This window comes from Hyperolius riggenbachi, chromosome 6 (genome assembly GCF_040937935.1).
Source record: "Hyperolius riggenbachi isolate aHypRig1 chromosome 6, aHypRig1.pri, whole genome shotgun sequence".
Taxonomy (NCBI): Eukaryota; Metazoa; Chordata; class Amphibia; order Anura; family Hyperoliidae; genus Hyperolius; species Hyperolius riggenbachi.
Window position 1 is genome coordinate 217346156 of NC_090651.1, and position 20588 is coordinate 217366743.

Genomic DNA, 20588 nt, shown 5'->3' on the forward strand with positions numbered 1-20588 from the left:
TTGGCAATATCATTGAAAATCTGCTTTTACTGCACTAATTGTCTTCTGTCATTGAGTGTCTCTGATTGTCATCTTCTTTTAATGTAATGTTCCCTCACCATTCTTTTCCTTTGTGAAGTCTGCTCTACGTATTAACTGTGTTTCTGCAGAGCCCCTTGGGACGATAAGTGCTGCTGTACCAATTAACCTTTTCTACATTAATACCAAAGACTGTAAATGGTAATGCAAGTGAACAGTGGTTTCAGAAACTTATGCATCCAAGTCTGCAGAAGAATATTCTGCAGTGTCCTGATGTAGTGTAACGGCATTTGGGTGGTTTTTATGTGCCCAGGTACAATGGCTCTCCAGATAACTGTGAGGGCCCAAGTCCAATTGAGCAATGTTCTGTGAATTGCTGTATATCAAGATGCAGCTCAGCCATGTTATATAGTTTTCAGCTAAAGCAGAATTGATGCTTTGCACAACATTCTGTCTTTATATATCATAGAAACCTTTTGTGTGTCTAGACAAGTGCTGCTACAGCATAGCAAAGGTCTGCAGATTGAGGTGTGTTAAGGACAGATGCATAGCACGTGTTTACAGAATGATGTGTTTTCAAGTGTTGAGGGGCAGATCTCTGCAAATGACTGTGTCTAGATATAGCAGCATGTTATTTGGCATTCTTTATTTCCAGCTGCAAAGTAGAATGTTTCGCAGATAACTATGTGTGCATGTATAATGTAGTAAAAACAAGGAACACCAAGAGCCCCAATAGTGTAATATGTACTGGTAAATGGTTACTAGATAGAGTAAATATTAATACTCACAAACCAGGGTTACCTTTAGGCAACCACTGTAAAGGCAGGTGGGGAGATTTTCCTGACCCCACTCAGGAATAAGAAGTCGCTCTCTGTAGATGAGAAAAAGGGGGTTCAACCCTCCACCCAGGGTGGACTCAATATTATGCAGGAGAACAGAGGCGCCAAAAGGATAAAAGGAAGCTAAATGAGCTTAAAAACCAAATTCTTGGTAAATAGAGGAGGTAGTGGTGGACTTACCTCCTCCAAGTAGACACACAACGACTGTAGTAAACACAGTCAATATATTTTATTTATGAACTCCAAATATGCAACGCGTTTCGCAGGTTTGATCCCGCTTCATCAGGCAATAACAACGGAGCAATAGCTGTAAACAGAGATAATTGGCTCATAACCCATGTGTAGTCATACAGTCATTAAATTGTATAAAAATAAAATATATATAAAAATTATAAATAAATATCAAACATCAGAGGTGAAATAGATATTAAAAAGTGGGGGTGATTGGGATAAAAACAGTGGAAAAGGTAATTGTGAGCAGTGATGAGCAAAACTGTTAATATTCGTTTCACATAAAATCTTGCAATAATAATGTTTAATTCAAAAAACAATTTTGGTGGGGGGGGGGGGGGGGACATAAATAAATAAATAAATTCCCGTTAACTTGCGCGGTTTTTGCGTACATTGCACATATCCACGAAAAAAACACAGATCTTTTGGGCTAGAATAAAAATTGTTTTGGACGCTTTGCGCTAAAATATAGTTCTATATGTTTTCACAAAAATATTGAGCTAAAAGCAAAGAATGTAAAAATCAAAGATAAACCTCGAATCAAAAAACAAATTCTCAATGCAAAAATTCACAAGCAATGGAAAAAAATGAAGGTTTCATAAGGAATGACAGCTGGGACTTACCATATGTGGTCAGTAGAAGAGCCAGGCACCTCTGTGAGGGCTCACTTCCAGGAGTGCTCATTTATACTAGTTTGGGGGTTGATTGACCAATCACAGTGCTTGGTAAATGTGCTGAGTCATTCGGCACATGTGCAGATGCAACTAGCAGTTGCTGGTGCCATTTTGGAATAGGGCAAGATTAAGGGCAAGTTCATTTTAGTGATGCAGTGCCATCTAGTGGGGGATTGTGATATATGTATATAGGAGATTGTATGATAAAGTGCATAGTAGACCGTAACAATTACATATTACCTGAACAGATAAAATAAGTACCTGCAAGACAGGTTAAAATGATGTGATACATGTAAAATAATAAGATAATCAAAGAATATTAATAATGCATACTATAAAAAAATATATAAAAACCTCTAGGAAAAGCATGATATAAAACACTAGGAAAAATTGTCACATCTGTGTCACTTGATGTTGTAGCATCATGATATAAGTAACCATATTGTTGTCTATCCATCCATAGGTTTTTGCAGTTTTGTGGCAATGTATAGATTGTACATAATTTACAGTAAATATATAAGACTGTAAAATCATAACATCAGAAATTAAAAAATTAAAAGAGAGGACTAGATAAAAGTGTGAACGGAACAGTATGACTATATTACTTAGAAAATTAATAGATTTTTTCTAGGACCTCGTTTAATCCTTCTGGAGCGAGTGTCCTAAGAGTCTGGATCACTACAATAAACTTTCCTCAGACCCCACCATCACACTCAATAAAATCCTTAAAGACTTCATCAACCAAGCCCTACTACTAAACATCATCCCCAAAAACGATATATATCATGCTTTTCCTAGAGGTTTTTATATATTTTTTTATAGTATGCATTATTAATATTCTTTGATTATCTTATTATTTTACATGTATCACATCATTTTAACCTGTCTTGCAGGTACTTATTTTATCTGTTCAGGTAATATGTAATTGTTACGGTCTACTATGCACTTTATCATACAATCTCCTATATACATATATCACAATCCACCACTAGATGGCACTGCATCACTAAAATGAACTTGCCCTTAATCTTGCCCTATTCCAAAATGGCACCAGCAACTGCTAGTTGCATCTGCACATGTTCCGAATGACTCAGCACATTTACCAAGCACTGTGATTGGTCAATCAACCCCCAAACTAGTATAAATGAGCACTCCTGGAAGTGAGCCCTCACAGAGGTGCCTGGCTCTTCTACTGACCACATATGATAAGTCCCAGCTGTCTTTCCTTATGAAACCTTCATTTTTTCCATTGCTTGTGAATTTTTGCATTGAGAATTTGGTTTTTGATTCGAGGTTTATCTTTGATTTTAACATTCTTTGCTTTTAGCTCAATATTTTTGTGAAAACATATAGAACTATATTTTAGCGCAAAGCGTCCAAAACAATTTTTATTCTAGCCCAAAAGATCGGTGTTTTTTCGTGGATATGTGCAATGTACGCAAAAAACGCGCAAGTTAACGGGAATTTATTTATTTATGTCCCCCCCCCCCCCCCACCAAAATTGTTTTTTGAATTAAACATTATTATTGCAAGATTTTATGTGAAACGAATATTAACAGTTTTGCTCATCACTGCTCACAATTACCTTTTCCACTGTTTTTATCCCAATCACCCCCACTTTTTAATATCTATTTCACCTCTGATGTTTGATATTTATTTATAATTTTTATATATATTTTATTTTTATACAATTTAATGACTGTATGACTACACATGGGTTATGAGCCAATTATCTCTGTTTACAGCTATTGCTCCGTTGTTATTGCCTGATGAAGCGGGATCAAACCTGCGAAACGCGTTGCATATTTGGAGTTCATAAATAAAATATATTGACTGTGTTTACTACAGTCGTTGTGTGTCTACTTGGAGGAGGTAAGTCCACCACTACCTCCTCTATTTACCAAGAATTTGGTTTTTAAGCTCATTTAGCTTCCTTTTATCCTTTTGGCGCCGCTGTTCTCCTGTATAATGTAGTGTTCTGCACATGACTTAGTAGTGATAGGTAGATGCAGTATAACTCTTCTTCAGATCTCTCTGTGTGTGAGTATGGTAGAGCAATGTTCTGTATGCCGATTGTGTGCAGGTGCAGTGTGGTTTACATAAGGCTGAGTGCAGGTACAACAGAGCAATGTTCTGCACATGACAATATACAAGTGCAGAGGGACATTGTTCTACAGATGATTTTGTGTTGGACCAGGGGAATCACTGTGTGTATTTTATTGGGGAACAAAACGACTTTGTGTGTTCACTATGGTCAGGCAGAGCCGGTTCTCTCATTGAAGCAAGGTGAAACATTTGCATCAGACGCAGAGATTACAGAGGCAGCATTTTTGTACTGTGTTTACACTAACGGCATGCAGTTAGAGAAGGAGGCGGAAAAGCGAGAGGGGAGTGAGGTGAAGAGGTCATCATTAGGGAAAAGCAGCTTGAAGTGCTGTGTGAGGAGTCGGACAGTGAGTGAGGAGGGGGAGACAGGAGAGCAGCAGTGTTTCATTTGACTGCAAAGCAAGAAGGGAGGAGCTGACACTGCTGTCCTGACTGAGGAGGAATGGAGTGGCTGAGGGTGAGCAGTTTGTTTGTCAAAGACTCACAGCCAGCCAGTGTGCTATTGTGTTGAGTTGCAGCATGTCATGCGAGAACATTAAATGTAGCAGAGTAAATTGTCGGGTGCTGAGCGATCACTCCAAATTGGGGAGGGCACGCATACTCCCCTTTGCCTCAGGCAGCAAAAGATCTAGAACTGGCCCTGTGGACAGGGTAGTACTGCATCCTTATCTATTAGGCCTTGTTCATGCAATACATTTGGCCATGCATGTGCAACACAATACATGGCATCTGCGTTGATCTTTGCTGCTGTCCATTGCACTGCTGATCCCATTCACTAACAGTGAATGGTCGACATTGCATTTAGAGACCAGTGCACACAGAGCATAAGTGATAACGTCAGACAGTGCATCCTATGTACGTCTGCTGTCTTTGTTTATCGCACACTATATGCATGGCACAGCAACACGTGTAGTATGAATGAGGCCTTACTGTTGAATATGGGTCAGCAAAACAGTGTCTCTACTGTTTATGGGCTAGCACAATGTTCCCTGTATTACATATAGGTCATCAGACGTGTACCTACATTGTTTATGGGTCACTGGAATGTTCTCTGCTTTGTATATGGGGCATCCAAAGGCTTAGTACATTGCATGTAGTTCATTGGAATGCCCTCCACCATGTGAATATAGTCCCCATAATGTTCTTCTGTGTACTAGTCTACTATATATAAACGTTAGCAGAATCCTCCTTGTGTTGCATATGGGTAACCCTCTCTCTATTGTGTATGGGGCAGCAGAAAGTGCTGTGTTTTGTATATGGATTGTCAGAAATACACCAGTGGAACACTGCATTGTGCATGGCTTGCCAGATTGTTCTACACATTGTACAAGGGTCTATGAATCTTTCTTGTACTTAGGGTACCATAGTGCTCTCTGTGTTCTGTTACCATAATTATTTCTGTTGCACAGTTGAATCACTGAAATACGTATTTAATTACATATGGCTCACTAAAACAGTGCCTGTACTGGGACACCAGAATTCCCTTTGCATTCTATATGGGCATCCAGAATGCTTCCACATAAGCTCTGTGTCCTTTCCTTCATCCTGTACACGTGGGTAGTTAGATAATTTATCCTAGAATCTACAGAAGAACCATTAACCTCTTAACCCCTCTCTGTCTGATCACACAGTCACATAACAATACATTGCTAAACTTAATGCTGCCCCTACAGGGTACAATTAACTCCTTCTCTTCTTAAGGCTCAGCATTCAGAGGGTTAATGAAGTGGAATAAGCCCTTTCTGGCATTGTCATCTGTAGTGTCACCATGAGAGCCGTCACACAATTTTCATTTCCAGATGACTGTGCACTCGCCCTGCCGTGTAATGTCCTTCTAGCTATGCATACACAATGAGCGCACTGCTTCGGGGTCCGCGTGTGCTTTATCTTATAAAGCTACAGTGGTGGTAGGAAAATGTCTGATCCAGTGCACATGTTCTGTGTGTGCAATGTCACCTGATGTCTATTATGGGTCTCATTCACCTGAATTTCACTATGTCTTGTAAGACTCCTTTTCTTAGAGCAACTACAGAACTGCTACAGAACTCCACAGTGTACAAAGTACCTACAGTTCAGAGAGCCTGTTGACTCCTAATGCAAGAAAGAAAAATCATGATGGGTCTCGCTCACAGTACAATGTAAGGTGGATTTTGTCAGGCCCACAGGGTAAAAGAAGGGTGACCTTCTGAAGCTCACTGTTCAGAAGGCAGAGGGACCTGTGAGAGTTGGTAGAACAGGGCTTGTACAGTCCATATGTTCTGTAGTCTGGAAATGGTTAAACAAGTAGTGGCAGAAGAAATGAAATTCTCATACAGAGAAAATGTGATTTTTTTTGTTTTCTTATTATAGCTTGAAAACATCATCTTCTCCTCCAGCTCTAAACCTTAAATTACTCTGATGGCCAGTTGGTAGTAGTGGACAAGAAGGACTTAGGTATAAAAACCCTTAGATTGCTGTAGATAGGGTAGAATGTGGTCTACTGAACCCTGAAGTGCATGTAAAATCTGAATAAGGTTCTTCTAGTCCTATTTGATTGCCAGAAAAAGGTAGATCCAGAGTCTGATAACTCCAACCTTGCTTAAAAGGAGAGGGAAAAGACGCTAATAATTACATTGTGAGTGGGGGAGGAATCTGGAGTCTTTGAACCCCTCCATTTCTGAAAGGAAATAGGCCTAAAGTCTGTTAACTCTTTCATTACCAGAAGGAGGGTCTGGTGTGTACTAACCCCTACATTCCTAAGAAGGGAAGAGTGTTTAATAATATTTATACTAATGAGAGGAAAGGAGCCAATAGTTATGAATCGTTATATTGTCAACTGTGGGGGGAACAGGACTTGATAAATCCTTATGGTGCTGGGTGTAAGCCCTACAAGGGAACAGGAAAAAAGTTTTGCCTACGCCTTCATATCTGGGAAGTGAGGAGAATGGGGTTAGGAGAGGCAAAGTTCTTCTAATTGCAGTACTGATTGGAGGAGTGGGTACCAACTTCTGCTAATGCTTGCATTCTTTCTAGCTCTACATTTTTGGGAAGAGTGAGAACCAAGGTCTGCTACTGTAACATTGCAAGGAGAACAGAGAACTGTGGTCTTCTGACCCTTGCATTCTTAGAAGTCTCTAGACTATAGTGGTCCATGATGTGCTGTCTTAATAGTGGAGAGGAAGCAGGGTCCGCTAACTCCTATTTTGTCAGAAGAAAGGCCACCTGGGTTCATTAATATTCGTATTGCCTGGAACCAAAGGGCCAATCTCTGCTTACCCCTAAAATGCATGAAAGAATAGGGAGGAAGCCAGTACTAGCAAACACCTTCATTGCAAGTAACATGGCCAGAGTCTGCTAGACTCTGCATTTACAAAAGAAAAGCACCAGTGTCTAATAACCTCTACATTACCAGAAGCATCCCCACCTAAAAGGGGATCTAGGTTACTCTATGTGCCAGCTATTCATGCATGCCTTTTCCCTCTTTAATCCACGGTAGCAATGTTTATGCCTCTTTGTAGTCTTCTAATGATTAGTGTCTGTAGTTATTGGGCTGTCAGTTTGTCCTTCATCCTCACAGATGACATAGAAGGGACAATAAATCGGTGCAAAAACAGAAACATGGACTTGAGTATAACACAAGTCAATGCAAATTCTGTTTCTACCAGATGGCTAGTAAATTGATTTTGGATTGCTGTTATGAGCTGTTTCACTTTGTACTTTTCCATTTTCTATAGAATTAAAGGAACATTAAAGGAGATTTCTTCTCCCTTTGGTGCTGATGCACTAAAGTGATGCAATATTGCTGTGCACAGATGGCGCATAGGAATATTACAGCTAGTAATAGCAGCAGTGTAGCGCACTTTTCACTACTAGTGCAACCCACAGTACTCGAGTAGGGCAAGCATTGCTAAGATATAGTGCACATTACTAATGAGCGTTACCGCTACCTTACCTTAACGCTCATGCTACTCATTTACCATGGGTTGCGCTTTTATAGCTAGGGCCTTTATTTTGATTGTTAACTAGATTTCTTTCAGATGATGTTCATACAGCCACTGAACTGTATCCATCTGTTTAATCCATGCATTATTTCTCCTGAATCTGAAATGGAGTTTTTGTTAAGTGTCCTGCTTGTTTAGTAAAGCTTTATTGAAAAAAATGAGGCAGTTGCAGAGTTTTAGAGCATCAGAGAATGGGTGGGGATGACTGCAGCTTCTGTTGATCTAAATCTTTTTGTATACGTCTTTGTAGACACAATCTTATCAGCATAATCACATGATCAGGATCCAAACAATTTAAAAGCAGATATATGTAAACTTCAGGAACTAAAGTTCTTGGATCATGTTTCACTTTGATTTGCATCGTAGAGTGATGTTAAATGTGTACACATTTTTGACCAAGTCGCATGGGCAATAGTAAGGTGTGTTCAGTGAACTTTCACCAAGAGTCTTTCAACCATTCAGTGCTGAGAAAATCACAATGCCAAATGGCTCAGTAACACATTGGTGAACAGGTGGTGTGGTACTGCGTGGTTGCCAGAATGCATCTCGTCATGGTTGTTCTCATTAACTTTGATGAAGCAACCGCCCTTGCCCTTCCCTCCACTACACTGCTAAAATGCTGTAATGAGCTGACAAATGACGTGTGGTGGCTGCAGAACTACATCTACTTTCCATGTGAATTAGTCATTATTGTGATGTTGGATGTGTGGAGTCTTCATGTAAATCCTGACTGTGATTCATAATTTTACACATTTGCTCTCTTTCAGCACACGGTTTCGTAAGTGAAGATGAATACCTGGAAATAACCGGAATCACACGAGAGCAGTCTGGGCTTTATGAGTGCAGTGCAGCTAATGACGTCTCGTCTCCAGATGTCCGAAGGGTTAAAGTCACAGTGAATTGTAAGTGAAGTTGCATGCTCATCCAAGGCCTTGGTTAAATATTTAGGAGGAACTCATAAAGAGATAAGCCTAGAAGGACGCCAGTCTTATCTCCGTAAACACACTGACTCTGCATTGAATAATCAATAGAAGTCTGTTTCATTTTCCCATCTCCACTGTTTATTGGGCCAAAGGAAGTAACTATTTATGTGTCCATTATTCATAGGCTATCCAGTAGGTCTGGTCTCAGAATGTGGTGGTGATGCCTGTTAGACTTGCAGTCACATGTGCTTTATTTATGTTTCATTCACTGTCATGTGTGAGTTCTGTAATTTCTAGCAGGAGCCAAGCAATCACCGACCGTAAAGTCACCCTACATTTTAGTCTAGTTTCAAAGATTTTGATTTTGATCACATAAGAATATCGTACAAAATGTAATTATTGTCCCCATGCAGGGGGCTTAAATTGAGGTAGTACACAAGGAACAAAAAAAGAAATAGAATACAACCAAAACATAGGGGAAAAAAGTCAAGTTAGTTAACAATTAGTTAAAAATCAGTTAACAATTAACAATACCATCATAGGACATAAAATTCACAGGTCATTACCTGTGAATGTTATGTCCTATGATGGTATTGTTAATTGTTAACTAATTTTTAACTAATTGTTAACTAACTTGACCATGAGTGATTAGCTGGAGACGAGAAGGTAAAGAGCCATACAGGCATTAATGTAAAAGAACAAATCTTATCCAAAAAAGACATGATAGGACAGGCCTACATTGTCTGCATGAACAATCCAAGCATCCCAGGTGTTAGCAAACTGGGGCATATGGTCTTAGACCATGGCTAGCATATGTTCATAGATCATCAATCCATGTGTGTGAGACACTACTCGATAACAGGAGACTTCCATTTGGAAGCTAAATAGGAGCTTGCAGAATTTGCAGTGTGCTGGACCAGACAATGAGTGGGGTGTTGCATCAAGCTCAGTTTGTTACCCAAGAGCAAAATTGCGGGGTCCAGAGGGAGAGTCTTGCCAATAACCTTAGAAATGGGTTCAACAACCTAAACCCAGTATTGAGATAAAACTGGACACTCCCACTACATATAATAGAAGGACCCCTTAGCACTGCAGCCCTGGTAGCAAAGGTCCATCCTAAATTTTAAACAAAATACTATTTTACGAGATTAATTGATATTAGCTTTGTTACAGACATCATGACTGTTGCCAATTCCCGATGGCATTTCTTCTGTATAGTGTCTCCTGCAGATTTGTGGCCCCGGTAGAGAATATTGATCCTGTACAGTGCCCCATGTACAGTGTCCCCTGTAGCTGAATGTATCTTGTGTAGTGTCCCCTGTATAGTATTCCCAGTAGATCACCCTGTATAGCGATCTCTGCACATAACACTGTAAATAACAATGCCTTCTGCATAGTGTGTCCTACAGAGAATGTTGCTCTTGTTATACTGCATCTGTATATAATAGTGCCCCCTGTATATAATGCAATTATTCCTTTCTGAATGGTCCCTTTTGCAGATAATTGCCTTTTGTATACAGCCTCCTGAAGAGTGCCCCTCTGTATAATGTTCTATATGTGCCCCGCTACATTGCCAGGATTTTGCTAAGCTAGTGTACATGGTGCTGACCTCACAAGCAGCCAAGTGGCTGCAAGGTGGAAATATAAAAGGCAAGAATCATACATGGGAAAGGTATAGTGAAAATGTGCTGCGGGAAGCATGTGTGAGATGAAGATGATGTAACATTTTTTGACGTATGTATTAACTAGAATTTCGCTTTGAATGGAAATTCCATCTTCATTAACAAAAATGCTATGACATGTACCAATGGGGTGTGTGCACAACACTGCGTTTAAGAAGAGCAATGTGTGTAAAGTCTTACCGCACGATGAGTAGAGCAGAATGCAATATATTACATGCAATGCGTTACTTTTCTCATTGTTTGTAAGATTTAATGCTCGTAGTGCATATACCCCAATGAAACTATCACAAGATCTATGCAGTGCTCCTCACATTAACCCATCTGTAACCTGCACCAACCCTCCAGCTTGTGACACAAGTAGCTCACCAAATCAGTCAGCCACTAAGCCCTAATTGTTCAATGCTTTTTTTCACACATAAGCCATGCATCAGTGGTGTACAAGCCATTTTTGTAAATGAAATACCGGTAATAATCTTTCCATTTGAGTTTTCCTGCTGTGCAATAAAAGGTCTGGATGCTTAAAGAGTAGTACTTTCAAGCATGAAATGTAACCTATGTTTCTCTGTGTGAAATACAGACTACCCAGTAAGTAATCCAGGAAATTCCTCCGCCTTGCATCTGTAAGAGGCCTTTCTTCCACGAACAACTGAACTGTTCAACCACCGGCTATAAGCTCCATTTGACTGCGATTACATGCAGCCAAATGGAATCATTTGGCAAAACTGAGTGCATCACGTTTGACATGTGCGGCCTTACCCAGCAGCTAAGAAAAGTCTCTTGACGGAGCTGAGCACAGTGACCACCGTACTCAGATGCAACTTTGTTGGGGTCAGCCGTCTTTCTCAAGCACTAGCAAGCACCCAATCCGGTGGACGGGAGCAGCTGACAGGCAGTTAATTCACTGCCTGTCAGCTGCTTGTGGGAAAAAAGGCCTTAAAGCGGAATATAACCCTGCATTTCAACTTTTCTCTAAAACATTATTTACAGTATATTATATGCAACCAGCATTTTTTTTTTACTAGACCAGCATTGGAAGGGGTACACAGGGCTTTAAAGTTCCTGGAGATTTCTGCAGACGCATCCGAAGCTGACATAGATACATTTTGTTTACATAAATGTATCTAAGTGTTGAATGTGACTCTCTCTGACTGAGAAGGAGCTTGGAGGACAGCCAAAGAGTGTGTAACATTTATCAATAGATACATATAACTAAATAGAATGTAACAATCTGAACTTCTGCATATCTCTCCAGGAACTTTAAACCTCTGTGTTTAACCCTTCCAATGCTGGTCTAGTAAAAAAAAATGCTTTTTGCATATAATATGCTGTAAATAATATTTTAGCGCAAAGTTGAAATGCAGGGTTATATTCCGCTTTAACTGCAGAGAGCAGAATGCATTTGGACTTTGGAGGAGGATCTGCTGCGCTAGCAAGAAAACTGCCACACTCGGTACTCACTTTTGTGTTAGAAAAACTGAGCTATGCACGTGGCTGTGCAGATAAAACTGGGGTAATACATTTGAAATCATAATTGAAAAATCCCACGTGACTTGGGACTGGACTTAGGGTTGTACTTTTATCATTAAAAATGGAAAATCGCTTAAAAAATCAACCTACGCAACAGTGGCGTAGCTAGAAACCGTTGGGGCCACATAGCAAAGTTTTAGTTGGGGCCTCTTCCTAAAAGAATATTAGGCACCTTACGCCAAACCCATTTAAATATTGTTCATAGCAGGAACCCAAACGTCCTGCTATGAATATTCATATGGGTGCATATGGAGGCATGATGCAATTTTCTGTCAGACGGGACAGTTGATTATTTCCAATGGGTCTGATCTGATTTCCTATCACTTTTCTGATCGATTTTCCGATCACTTCTATACAAAATCCATCAGAAAAATGAGATCAGATTGGACCTGTCGGAAATAATCGATTTGATCGTCTGTCTAATGGAAATTGCATGGTGTGTGCCAGGCAGGTACCCAAACTTCTGCAGCTCTCCAGCGTTTAGACTTCCTATATCCCTAAGTTCCTGCCTTTTTCTATATTGTTTCAGTATGAGCACACCAACCACCCACATTCTGATTGACAGTGGGAGGAACTACAAGGAGCAGCAGCAACATGACTGCTGCTTTTCCCATCATGCATTGTTATGGATCAGTTGATATTTTGAAATGTACCGTATCTATGTTGGACCAATTATAACACGTAATCTCGAGACATACTCATGCTAGGTACACACAATGCAATTTTCTGACAGAATCACTGTCGGATCGATTATTTCCAACAGGTTCAATCGATTTTCTATTCACTTCTATGTTGGAAATAATCGATCTGACAGTAAATGTGTCAGAAAATTGCATTGTGCGTTCCTAGCATGAGAGTATAAACCGGTTGTTATAATTCTGAATATGTTTACATAAGATATGCATCAGGGCTTATTCTACAATTTACCTGTTCACATTACTGTTATATATTGCTGTTAATCTCTCATGTACAATTCACAGATTTGTGACTGATATACTTATTTGTGTTTTTGATGAAAAATAAAGAATATTTAAAAATGAAGCAAAGCAGAGTTGTACTAAGTCTATCAGAAGAGAGAGGATCCAAAAGGAAATGAATGGGCCCTTAAGCAGCATGTCTCCTAAACAATATAATTAGGCCGTGTCCTCCCAGACATAATTCACACAAGATTCATTATAAACAGCCATGAAGTGCAGGAGGATAGTTCAACAACATGTTGCTTCACTGGGGTCTCGTATAGGAGATCACAAATCAGGACTTTTAGTCCAGTGGTAGGATCGGGCTCCGCAGCTAAGTATCTGGGAAATGGGCCCTGAATACTTAAGCCTAGTGATGCCACTGCTAACAAGGGAAGGGAAAATCAAACATCTACAGGATTGATCTTTACCACAGATACCGATTTGTCCTTCTATACAGAAGTGGCTTTAAAACTTTGGTCTGGTGACAACTGGTAGGACACAAGCATATGCAAAGTGGTAATCAGACATCAGCTTTGACCTATTCCTGAGATCAAATTTCATTCTTGACTTGCTTCCTTAGGAAAGATAATATAACCATTCTGGTGAACACAAAAATATAATATTCTTCATAAGAAATACTAGTTTCCATAAATGTAATGCGGTTACTGGTTAAAAAGTGTCACTGCTCAAGGGGAAGAAACAAAAGTTTACTGTTGCTATAACAATCAGTATTATATTTGTTCCCCCTTCTGCAACATGCGATCATTGGCTACATGCCACAAGGAACTGGTGCAAGTTTATCTGCTATTATCACATGTTATGTTCCAGACTTTGGTGATGCAACATGTTAGAATGCAGCTCAGAGATTTAACTTCGTTCTGCATGCTAATTGCATTCAGGCTCCAGTAGCTCACATTACGAGAGTATTAAGGTATTCCGCGCTCATCATTTCTCTGTTATTGCCCACGTTTCAGATGTCTTGTTAGTATGCCTGTACTGCGTTCCTGAAATGTGACAACGGGCTCTTCATGTGCAGCGAACATTAGCATATTGATTGTGTATTATCATCTGCACGCATCTACCTCTTGCAGCACTCAGGCTTTGCGTATCTGTAACATTTAGAAGTTGTGACACAGATACAGTGTGGTGTGCCGGCAGTGTGGAGTTCAGTACCTCTCCAGCATTTCAAATGTAATTTATGGTACCTCAGATTTATTGAAAATAATATTTCTATGTTTGATAAATTTAGATTAGATTAGCAATTTTATCAACAAATATTACACTTTTAGACCTAAAGTGAAATTCCACTTTCATTAAAAAAAAATCCTCAAATATTAGTGCTGCACAAGTTTTTATGTTACGTAATTGTATTAAAGTAAACTTCTAGTTTGATACTGACCTAATTACCGTATTTCTTTTGCCAAAGATGGGACACCGAGAGCCAAATATAGTGTAATAAGTACTGTAAATATTGAAATCTGTAATGCAGATAAATAATACTCACAAACCAGGGTCACCTCAAAGGCAACCACTGTAAAAGCAGGTGGGAAGATTAGACCTGTCCCCACTCAGGACTTAGAAGCTCTCCGTAGATGCAATGAGGCAAACGTTAGCTCCCAAACATGAAATTCAGCAAACGTGTGAAATGCATCAAATGGTACCTCTGACACATGTGAAATGCACATACACTACCCCACATATATGAAATGCAGCAAATTCTACCTTAGACACAAATGCATTGATGTCTAAGTTGCTGAGTGGGGTGGGATAGTGAAACTGGGTGCTGCTGGGAGGGTGACACTGGGTTAGGAAGGTGTGGGAGGAGAATGACACTGGGTGGTGCAGGGTGTGGCGGGTGGGTGGGGGCTATACACTAGGTGGTAGCAGGGTGACACTAGGTGGTAGGAGGGTGGCACTTGGTGGGTGGGGAGAGTGTGGGAGGAGGGTGACACTGGGTGAGGAAGGTGACACTGGGTGATAGGAGGATGCTACTTGGTGGGGAGGTTGGAACTGGGTGGGAGGAAAGTGACAATTAGTGGGGAGGGTGACTCTTGATGAGAGGAGGAGGGTGACACTTGGTGGGGAAACTGACACTGCATGGTAGGAGGATGACACTGGGTGGTAGGGTGACACTTGGGGTGGGTGAACGTTACCAAGGTTGAAACAAAAGGTTTGGGGTGAGAGTAATGTTATCAGAAATTCTGTTTTCCCTCTACAAACAACTTCCATTGAGATTTTTTTTTCTGCCATACTAATGAGCAGAGTCTGAAAAGATGCTGGAGAAATTAATAGATAATAGGATAACAGAGGCGCCAATAGGATAAAAAACACTAAAAGAACTTAAAAACCCATTTTGGTAATAGAGGAGGCAGTGGTGGACTCACCCCCTCCAAGCAGAACACACGACTGTGGATTTTCAGTCAAAACAATTTTATTGGATACTCCAAATAAAGTGCAACGCGTTTCACGGGATACAAACCCGCTTCATCAGGCAATAACAGATAGGAGTAAACAGCATCTGCCAGTATCATCAACACTGAGGCGCTCAGTGTTGATGATACTGGCAGATGCTGTTTACTCCTATCTGTTATTGCCTGATGAAGCGGGTTTGTATCCCGTGAAACGCGTTGCACTTTATTTGGAGTATCCAATAAAATTGTTTTGACTGAAAATCCACAGTCGTGTGTTCTGCTTGGAGGGGGTGAGTCCACCACTGCCTCCTCTATTACCAAAATGGGTTTTTAAGTTCTTTTAGTGTTTTTTATCCTATTGGCGCCTCTGTTATCCTATTATCTACATCAAGTCCACCCTTGGTGGAGGGTTGTACCCTTCCTTCTTCAACTACAGAGAGCGACTTTTTAATCCTGAGTGGGGTCAGGACAATCTCCCCACCTGCTTTGACAGTGGTTGCCTACTTGGTAACCCTGGTTTGTGAGTATTAAATTAATATTATTACTCTATCAATTATACCTTACCAGTACATACTACACTATATTGGGCTCTTGGTGTTCTCTCTTTTTCTCTGGAGAAATTAATGTTCAGACAGAGCTCTTTCTAAAAAGCACCTCATGTCTATATGTACGGTATGTGATCTCACGGGTAGCTGAAACCAGAGCAATGGAATTCATGTGGATGAGAGCTAAATGAATACCTGTAAAGTGGATGTTAAGCTATGAACACTTGCAAGATGCCTTTTACCTAATGGGATAAGGCTACCGTGGTAGTGTTATTAACCATGAACTGTGAATTGACAGCTGTACCAGAAAATATATTCATTCCTTACTTTGTCACAGCTGAAAAAAAAAGCTATTTGGATAAAATTTCAAGTCCATTAGTGAAGGTAAACAAGCTTGCTTGTTGATCTGTTAGGTGCAGCAATTGGGTGTGCCTGCTAGTCTCACAGAATGTTTATAGTGGGTAATAGTAGGACAGGAAATGTGAATACAACTAATTCCTGTGTCAAAGTTCACTTCAGCAAGAGCAGTGTGACTAAGCAGCTCTGCTTTGCGCCATAAAGAGTGTAAGTGTCTGAAAAAAAGAGAGAGAAACAGACTGTAAATGTGGAAATGCTTTTGCCATGGACATTAGTGTAATAGTGTTTGTGATCCTGAGAATAGACTTAAGGTTTCCATCTGACACCATATCGACCATCAGATAGATCCCTCTTTGATCGATTCTGATCAGAGAAAGGTCTATTGTCTGCCCACACAGTGCAGACAGGTATCCAAAAGATTTCAGCTTAAAGGGAACTAAGCAGCTCCTGGCTTCAAATAGCTGCAAGGGCTGCCATTGTTCAGAAGCTCAACCCCCTGCTATTTTACAGCTAGCATTATCCAGGCTAGGTGTGTAATTCTTCAACTGTAACTGATGTTTTCTGTTTGAAGTACAATGGGGGTTTGTTTGTGGTCAATTAAGTCTAATGAGGTGATTTCTTATCTGCCTTCCACCATCTCTTGCTCAGTGACCGCAGGTCCTTTACGGACCTACACAGTGGCTATTTTAAACCTTAGATGTAAAAAAAATGAGGTAAAATGAAAGGTTTTTTTTTTAATAATAAACCACATTTTTAGAATGCATTTTTAATTTGCTTTAGAGTTGCCCTGGGTGTTAAAAATGATGCTCGGTTCACTTTAAAATCTATTGGAAATCGTCCTATCGCCTCATCCACCTACCGGGGCTGCCCCCACCTCCCAAGTGTGTGTGTGTGTGTGTGTGTCACCCTCCCCCCCCCCCCTCCCGTCACGGTGGCGTGCCTCTCTCGCCTCCTCCTGTGTCAGGCGTCTTTTTGAATTGCCTCCACTAGCATCTGTACCATGTGACACTGGAGCATGTAGTGGTGTCAGTTAGTGATGTCGCGAACCTTGGAGGGAGGAGGAGGGTGGAGGGAATAGGGAGGAGGAGGCAGCTGTCCCTTAACTAATTAGTGTAGGCAGACAAGTGAGTCAAATGGTATAAGGACCTTGCTTGTAGGAGGGAGGGGGCGGGTCTCCAGCAGTGAGAGCAGTGTGTTTGGCAATAATGTGCCTGCTGACTGTGATGTAGAGGGTCAAAGTTTTGCTCAATAGAGCATTATGGGGCAAATCGAACTTCCGCAAAAGTTCGCCTGCTGCAGGCGAACGCGAACTACCAAAGTTCGCCTGGAACCTTTCGCCGGCGAACAGTTCGCTACATCTCTAGTGTCAGTACAAGTGGTACAGGCACTCACAGTGACAATTCAAGAATACACCAGGCACCAGAGTAGGTGAGGAGTCATGCCAGAGGGACAAGTGAGCATGCAACACTTACCATGGGCCCGGGGAGGAGAACACATACAACTCCTTCAATGACACACACCCGATCCAGCCCTCGTGATTGAGATTTTCCAGCATGTCCGATCGACCCTTTTGACCAATTTTGCTTGATATCAAAACGATCAATCGGGTGGCCATGGTGGCACTGATTAATGTATGGGCACACTTAGCCTGATGACAATATTGTTGCTGGGAATATCCTTCTGCTGCTGGAATTCTCAACTCATCTGTGTTTACTAGTTGGAAGTGTGTACAGCGCTCACTCCGTGCACTTCAATTCAGGAGCTATATCACAGTGTTTGCACCTAATGCTAGAAAACAGTCAAAACCAGTAATATAGAACATGAAAAAAATATATATATATATATGACAAAGAGTCTCTAAGACTTGAGAAACAGTTCAATAGGCAATCAACCATCAGTGTCCACACCCTAGGATCGATGTAGTGCACTCCCAACACAGTCAACACAGTATATGCTTCCCGGCGCTGCCGTACTGATTAGTATGCAGTAACACTCTCACCGATGTTTAGAGGCTGGTACCAGTGCTGCCAGCAATCAAGCTTGTTTGAAACACCCCGCAGTTCCAGTAACCTTCTTCCTGCAGATAGCTCAGAGAAATGGAGGGGGAGGGGAACAGGGGGTGTACATAGCGTAAACCAGTTTGGATACCAAAATCTCAACAATCCCTCCACCAGTGCTATGAAACCAGTGCTGTCAACGTTCACATGGCACCCTTTGAGGACTCAGTGTGTCTGCATGCAGCCCGTGGCACCATGAGAGACTATAAATGCGCTCACCAGATTCCTATGCTGACCCTTTAAAGACCAGCTGTAGCGCTTGTGATGCCTGCTGCTGCTTGATTCACCCTGGTGCTTGATTCACCCTCGTGCCTTGGCTGTATTCCTTAAAGACTCAGAAACGAAATGCTCCCATAGCATAATTCCATTTAATAAAATTGTAGACACTTAAAAGTTACACTCACATTGGTAAAAACGATATGCGCATATCTTAAAAAGGCTCCTTATCCAGAGCTGTACATCCGCGTCTCTGCTGCCGTTCCGCCTGAGGCCACGCCCTACCGGTTTCGTCACAAATGACTCATCAGGGGCTTGGCCTGGCGTTGGCAGGGAGACGCTATAAACAGTGCGGTATGTAAATTACTTCCTGTATGTTATAGCGCGTTTTACGCGCGCCGATGGACTTAGACATTTTCTGTATGGTAGTATTCCACAGTGGACAACATTGAACCTATATCTTCCTTACATAAAAGAAACCATATTACACAAACTCAATGGCCGTGATGACCGAATAGATACTTCATGTGAGTCTGTGTTCCACCAATCCAGTAACGTAGTTACTACGTAGAGTGCTCGCCCTATAATCCTCCCTCACATAGATGTGCCCTCCTGTGTGTCATAATGAAATACCACAGGTACAAATATCTGCCCCACATTAGATATCTAGATGACCTTGGGGGATTGCCTAAGCGTGCGGCGCAATCACATACTATATGAACATTGCGCCCACCATTCCAAAAATAAGCCCCAAAGAATAGGTCCCACTCCTGTGACATGCCCCCTCTACAGTGAACATGTGACATGTGCAAATGGTTTGAATATTATTAAACCTATTACAATCATTCTGATCCCCTAATAGGGATCGTGCTCCCTTATACCCCAAATTGAAGCTAGTGACAACCATATACAGATGTCACATGTCCCTAAGTGCACAGATACATACATATTACAACTCAGGTTTGATACTATTACCCACACAACCTGTGACATACATCTAGAATTCACTAAGGGGACTCAGGTCCCCAGAACAAAATTGGTGTAGTGCCCAAAGCCCCTCCCTGATTTATATTTTAATTATATATACGTGGGCCCAAATGGATGTCACAGGTCCTGTCTCCCAGTCCTCTGTGTTAAGCAGTTAGCCCCATATATACACATAGATCCAACATCATCGATCGCCCACCTCAACCCTAAACATGACCCATACACAGCACTTACAAACAGCTAGTCCCTAAAGTGACACTAAAAAGCCCCTGTATCCATACATCAGGGCCACGCCCCTATATATAAACATATATCCAATAGCTCTATGTCTCCCGACCCAAACCTATGTATTGCGCTGATTTTCAGTTAGTGTTAATCATTAGCTATAAAGCAATTTAGGTCTAACTCAATGTTTAGGCCTCTCGGGCTCATTGTTTGCATATTGTAGATCCATTTCGTTTCCATTTTAGAAATCTCACGAATTTTGTGGCATCCTCGCCATCTGGTGGTGAGTTTCTGTAGTGCACTAAAGTGCATAACTGCAGGGTTGCATCCATGTTTCTCGGCAAAATGCCTTGAAACACTATGGCTTTTGAAGCCTTTTTCTATATTTTTAACATGTTCATTAATGCGTGATTTCAACATCCTTTTAGTTCTTCCGATGTATTGAAGCCCGCATGGACACCAGATTAAGTACACAACGTGTGTACTGCCACATGTAATAAACTCCCTGATGGGGAAGCTTTCTCCTGTGATGTTTGAAACGTTAGCACTTCTTCTTACTGTCTGTGCTATTAAGCATGGATTACATTGTCTACAGGGAAAGAACCCTTTTTGTCCACAAATGTCAGTTTTATTTCTGACCTTGGGTTCATCAATACAGGTTTTGACTATACTTCTTTGTACATTATTTGCCCTTCTGTATATGAATTTTGGTTGGGTGGGAATATACCCACCCAACCAAAATTCATATACAGAAGGGCAAATAATGTACAAAGAAGTATAGTCAAAACCTGTATTGATGAACCCAAGGTCAGAAATAAAACTGACATTTGTGGACAAAAAGGGTTCTTTCC

General features: G+C 41.0%; 1 protein-coding gene across 8 annotated transcripts in view; it reads left to right on the forward strand.

Moving 5' to 3' along the window:
- The window catches only part of NTM (neurotrimin), a 1373850-nt gene that overhangs the window by 1211530 nt on the left and 141732 nt on the right, over positions 1 to 20588 (forward strand). For all 8 annotated transcript variants that reach the window (XM_068240414.1, XM_068240418.1, XM_068240419.1 and 5 more), the window contains one exon: positions 8616 to 8750. In XM_068240414.1, coding sequence (XP_068096515.1) covers positions 8616 to 8750 — 135 coding nt within the window. The remainder of the gene's footprint in view (positions 1 to 8615; positions 8751 to 20588) is intronic.